The sequence below is a fragment of the Phytophthora parasitica genome, assembly GCF_000247585.1.
Source record: "Phytophthora parasitica INRA-310 unplaced genomic scaffold supercont2.32, whole genome shotgun sequence".
In the NCBI taxonomy this organism is placed as follows: domain Eukaryota; phylum Oomycota; class Peronosporomycetes; order Peronosporales; family Peronosporaceae; genus Phytophthora; species Phytophthora nicotianae.
Window position 1 is genome coordinate 551,648 of NW_008649018.1, and position 4,633 is coordinate 556,280.

The 4,633-nt window shown below is 50.4% G+C and overlaps 4 protein-coding genes across 4 annotated transcripts; 3 read left to right on the forward strand and 1 right to left on the reverse strand.

Annotated features, from left to right (window-relative positions):
- Positions 1-97: 97 nt before the first annotated feature.
- Positions 98-971, forward strand: PPTG_13391 (hypothetical protein; the record flags this gene model as incomplete). Its single annotated transcript, XM_008909019.1, has 2 exons — positions 98-141; positions 218-971. 2 exons carry the CDS (start codon positions 98-100, stop codon positions 840-842), a joined length of 669 nt encoding a protein of 222 aa, XP_008907267.1. The 3' UTR covers positions 843-971.
- Positions 972-1,436: 465 nt separating this feature from the next.
- On the forward strand, positions 1,437-2,169 carry PPTG_13392 (hypothetical protein; the record flags this gene model as incomplete). The annotated part of the gene is made up of 2 exons (XM_008909020.1): positions 1,437-1,549; positions 1,623-2,169. Exons 1-2 carry the CDS (start codon positions 1,506-1,508, stop codon positions 2,167-2,169), a joined length of 591 nt encoding a protein of 196 aa, XP_008907268.1. The 5' UTR covers positions 1,437-1,505.
- A 165-nt stretch (positions 2,170-2,334) lies between these two features.
- Positions 2,335-3,740, forward strand: PPTG_13393 (hypothetical protein). The gene has a single exon (XM_008909021.1). The coding sequence runs from the start codon at positions 2,539-2,541 to the stop codon at positions 3,439-3,441; it is 903 nt and encodes a 300-aa protein (XP_008907269.1). The 5' UTR covers positions 2,335-2,538; the 3' UTR covers positions 3,442-3,740.
- PPTG_13394 (hypothetical protein) lies at positions 3,497-4,398 on the reverse strand (the record flags this gene model as incomplete). The annotated part of the gene is made up of 2 exons (XM_008909022.1): positions 3,497-4,278; positions 4,355-4,398. 2 exons carry the CDS (start codon positions 4,396-4,398, stop codon positions 3,654-3,656), a joined length of 669 nt encoding a protein of 222 aa, XP_008907270.1. The 3' UTR covers positions 3,497-3,653.
- Between the last annotated feature and the right edge of the window lie 235 nt (positions 4,399-4,633).

The window sequence follows — 4,633 nt, forward strand, 5'->3', positions numbered from 1 at the left end:
GAGTTCACCTCGACACTTCCCAATTTGTTATCTTGAACACCAACCGAGCAAAACGCTACAACTCACATCCATAACTTCTAATACCACCACCATCACGATGGCCACTGGTAAAGTCCACGTTCAATCCTGCGGTCTCTTCTGGTAAGTTCACATATCAACTCGCTGTAAGCAAGCGTCAAGTACCTAAAAAAAAGTTTACAATTTCTTTGGGCTATAGGCTCCTGAGCAACGTCTACTTGGTACACGCCGCACTTGTCGATACCAAGTACCCCACCACCACCGATGCTGTCTTCAACCTCATTATCCGTCGCCCGCGCTTCGCTGGCGGGAATTTGTCAATTCCAATTGATTCCAATGTGAGGCTTGTCAAGTGTTCTCGCAAGGAAGCTCCTTACAACACCATTCGTCTCCGCTACGGCAAAACGCGCAAGTGTGTCGTCATCCGCGCGTCTGACTCTCTGGAGCGCGAGAAGTGGCTTGTCGGGATCATTCAAGCCATGGCAGCAGCCCAGAACCTCGGACTTTCCTCAACGATTCTAGATTCTTCGACCGAGACAGCGTTTGAGACTGCATCATGGCATCAATCCTCACCGATGAAGGAGCCATCCGCGCGAGTTCAACTAGAAGCGAGTCTTACCATGTCGAGCGTCGATACCATCAGCTCATCGGCCGATCGGCTAGACAACTTCATCCCTCTGCTTCAGCATGTTTCGAACACCTCTAGTGTTGTCGCTGATATTGACGTGATCCAACACCGTTCAAGCGTCGATCAAGCTCGATCCAGCAGCATAATCTACGCCCAACGGCGACGCGTACGAGAACATGTAAGCGCTGCTGTGTAGTTCCTCATCAGCTTCGGTCAGTGGCGTTCTGTAAGCTAGCTCCATCAGGAAGAGCCGAAATTGCCCCCAACCTCCAAACACCACGGAGGTCTACCACACTCACTATTGATTTTTCGTAAAGGCTTGCCATATCCTAGCATAACAATGTTGACCATTTCATCGTGTTCTCGACCCATTTTTTTTCCTCGTTCCAACTTTCTGACACTTTAACTTCAGGGATTGTCTGGACGGTATCACGTTCGTTCCCACCACCGAAATGGACTCTTGATTTCAGTGAAATACTGAAAACGATGAGCATTACACCAATTTGAGTCAAGAATTAGTCGCAAGTTGTGGACATCTAGCACCCCATTGGTGGTGATGCCGCATTCCTGTCACAACATATTCGTGGTCTCAATGCTTGCACGTGCACACCAGCATAAAATCTTCATTTTAGAGCCATCCATTTTGCGTACCACAAGAGCTGTCTTGTTCAGTAACAAGAATAAAATCCATGGTGGCCCGGCTCCCGTAAGATCGATACCTGATACCGTCGTCGCTGTATCAATTCTGGTTCATTTAACCAGCTTTGGCTTCGTCACTCCATATTTTGCTTCACACCGACCAAGCAAACTACGCACCAGACTAGTTTCCCACTCAAGCTAGTACTCAACTACCACCACAATGACGTGCGGTAAACTCTACGTTCAATCATACGGCCTCGTTTGGTAAGCTTTCATCGCTTCGTAAGTTCCGGTCAGGATATCTCGCTAACTTTCTGCTGGTGAATTGTTCGAGCAGGTTTTTGAGCACCGTGTTTCTGATCTGCACTCCGCAGACAAAAATCGCTGGCCTTAAACACGCTACCCAGGCGGTCTACATGTACAACCTTGTTATCCAGCGTCCGCGGATCACAGGGGGGGCTCTAAGGATTCCTCTTGACTCAACCGTCAAGTTTGTGAAAAACTTGAGCAGCGACATCGAGCGCAACATTATACGTCTAACTCACGGTCCAAACAGCAAGACTCTTGTCCTGCGGGCCTCAAGCCCACAAGAACTACAGCAGTGGCTAGCCGCAATCACAGCAGCACTGTCCACATACGCAACCAACCAAAGCGCTGTAAAAGCGCCTGCCAAGATGCGGATGACCACGATACCTAAGATTCCAACAACCAGTGTGCCACCGTTTGCCGTGTCGAAGCAACACACTTCGACGCTTCCACAAAACCCCACCGTCATTTGCTCGGCTCCAATAGCTTGTTCTCTTCGGCGAGTGGTTCGACAAAACATCCCAGCTGCCATGCAGCTCTTCATTTCGGTCGGCCAGATCATCGCGTCTGCTGGATAAAGTCCCCAATGCAACCAACACTTCTGTAGTCACAGACGTTGAATTTCAATCCACCTTTACGGATACTAAAAACCATCTCGCTAAGAGATAGATAGCATCATCAATTTCCATTTACACAGGATCGAAAACTGCAATTCCAGTCGTTGCTGATACAAAGAAGTCCTAAAAAAAATAACCCGGCTATACATGTATCAGCGACGCTTGCATTTTCGGTGCCAGGAATCTCCGTACAACGACCACCTCTAACTCAATTTAGCGAACCAACATTCCACGTCCCACTGGCCACGTGTTCAGGTACGTCACGAGTGGCACATGATTATGCATAGTTAAAGATCTCATTAAAGACGACGAGCTTCTCTGGCTGATACCATGCGCTTCCAGACGTCATTTCTCGTCCTAGTCTCGCTATTCATCGCCCCGTTGGGGGCGCTATCCCCGCCCGATGGGTCCAACGTGCCGTTCACGCTTCGATACGTCCCGGGCTTCTTCAAGCAAGGCACTCCGTCCGTGGATGTTCCACCGTCAAACCCGGAACATCTCGGACTTCTCGACAACGTCACGTGGACGGATGTAGACGCCTACATTACTGCACGGACCGCTCAAGGCGTAGAAGTCAAGTTGTTCCTCTTCTTACGTCATGGAGAGGGTATCCATAACGTTGCGGAGGCCACATACGGCACTGAAGCCTGGGACAGATATTACAGTAAACTGGCCAAGTATACAGACGCCAAATTGACGAAACTGGGGATGCAACAGGTTGACAAAGCGTCGGAAAGGATCGACGAGGAACTTAAGAGAGGACTGAGACTGGAGGAGGTCGTGGTATCCCCGTTGGAGCGCACACTGCGCACGGCAATGATCGCCTACCAGAATCACCCCGAGATCCCGAAACGATCGATGGAGTGGCCTCGTGAGACCATTGGCGTCTGTACGTGCGACTTACGCGGCACTATCTCGTCCAAGGCGGAACAGTATCCAAGCATCGACTTCAGCGACATCTGGAGTGATGCAGACCCGTGGTGGACGCCTGATCATCGCGAGACCGAGCTGCACATCAACGACCGCGCGCGCATCTTCCTGAACCGCGTCTTCTACGGCCACAGGGCGACGCATATCGGCGTGGTGACGCACAGTGGACTGGCCACAGCCGCAATGCGTGTCATCGGTCATCGTAAATACAGCGTCGCGACTGCTGAAGTGATCCCATTCTTGCTCGAAGACACGATGGTGCACTCGATCCCCTCCATCTTCTCTGGTAATTACGGCATGTAGACATCGGTAACAGAGTCACTTGTTGGTAAAGGAAACTTATAATACTTTGTTAAGATGGAACGAAGGTATGTCGAACTGAGATAATTAACCTATCTCGAATCTACGCATTAGTTGGTCACGCGACATGACTCACGCCGAAATTGTCGACGGTTAATAGGCTGTCTCTGACGGAGCTAGCTTGTAGAACACCACTGACCGAAGCTGATGAGGAACTACACAGCAGCGCTTACATGTTCTCGTACGCGTCGCCGTTGGGCGTAGATTATGCTGCTGGATCGAGCTTGATCGACGCTTGAACGGTGTTGGATCACGTCAATATCAGCGACAACACTAGAGGTGTTCGACACACGCTGAAGCAGAGGGATGAAGTTGTCTAGCCGATCGGCCGATGAGCTGATGGTATCGACGCTCGACATGGTAAGACTCGCTTCTAGTTGAACTCGCGCGGATGGCTCCTTCATCGGTGAGGATTGATGCCATGATGCAGTCTCAAACGCTGTCTCGGTCGAAGAATCTAGAATCGTTGAGGAAAGTCCGAGGTTCTGGGCTGCTGCCATGGCTTGAATGATCCCGACAAGCCACTTCTCGCGCTCCAGAGAGTCAGACGCGCGGATGACGACACACTTGCGCGTTTTGCCGTAGCGGAGACGAATGGTGTTGTAAGGAGCTTCCTTGCGAGAACACTTGACAAGCCTCACATTGGAATCAATTGGAATTGACAAATTCCCGCCAGCGAAGCGCGGGCGACGGATAATGAGGTTGAAGACAGCATCGGTGGTGGTGGGGTACTTGGTATCGACAAGTGCGGCGTGTACCAAGTAGACGTTGCTCAGGAGCCTATAGCCCAAAGAAATTGTAAACTTTTTTTTAGGTACTTGACGCTTGCTTACAGCGAGTTGATATGTGAACTTACCAGAAGAGACCGCAGGATTGAACGTGGACTTTACCAGTGGCCATCGTGATGGTGGTGGTATTAGAAGTTATGGATGTGAGTTGTAGCGTTTTGCTCGGTTGGTGTTCAAGATAACAAATTGGGAAGTGTCGAGGTGAACTCAATACGTCGAGAATGGTCGGGTAGCGGTAAGTGCCTCGCCTGGTTTCGTCCACGAGTGTGCAGACCGGCACGGTCAAAGATCGACGAAATCAAGTTCAGCGAGTTTGAGTTGACAGTCTGCCCAGTAACCAGCCATTG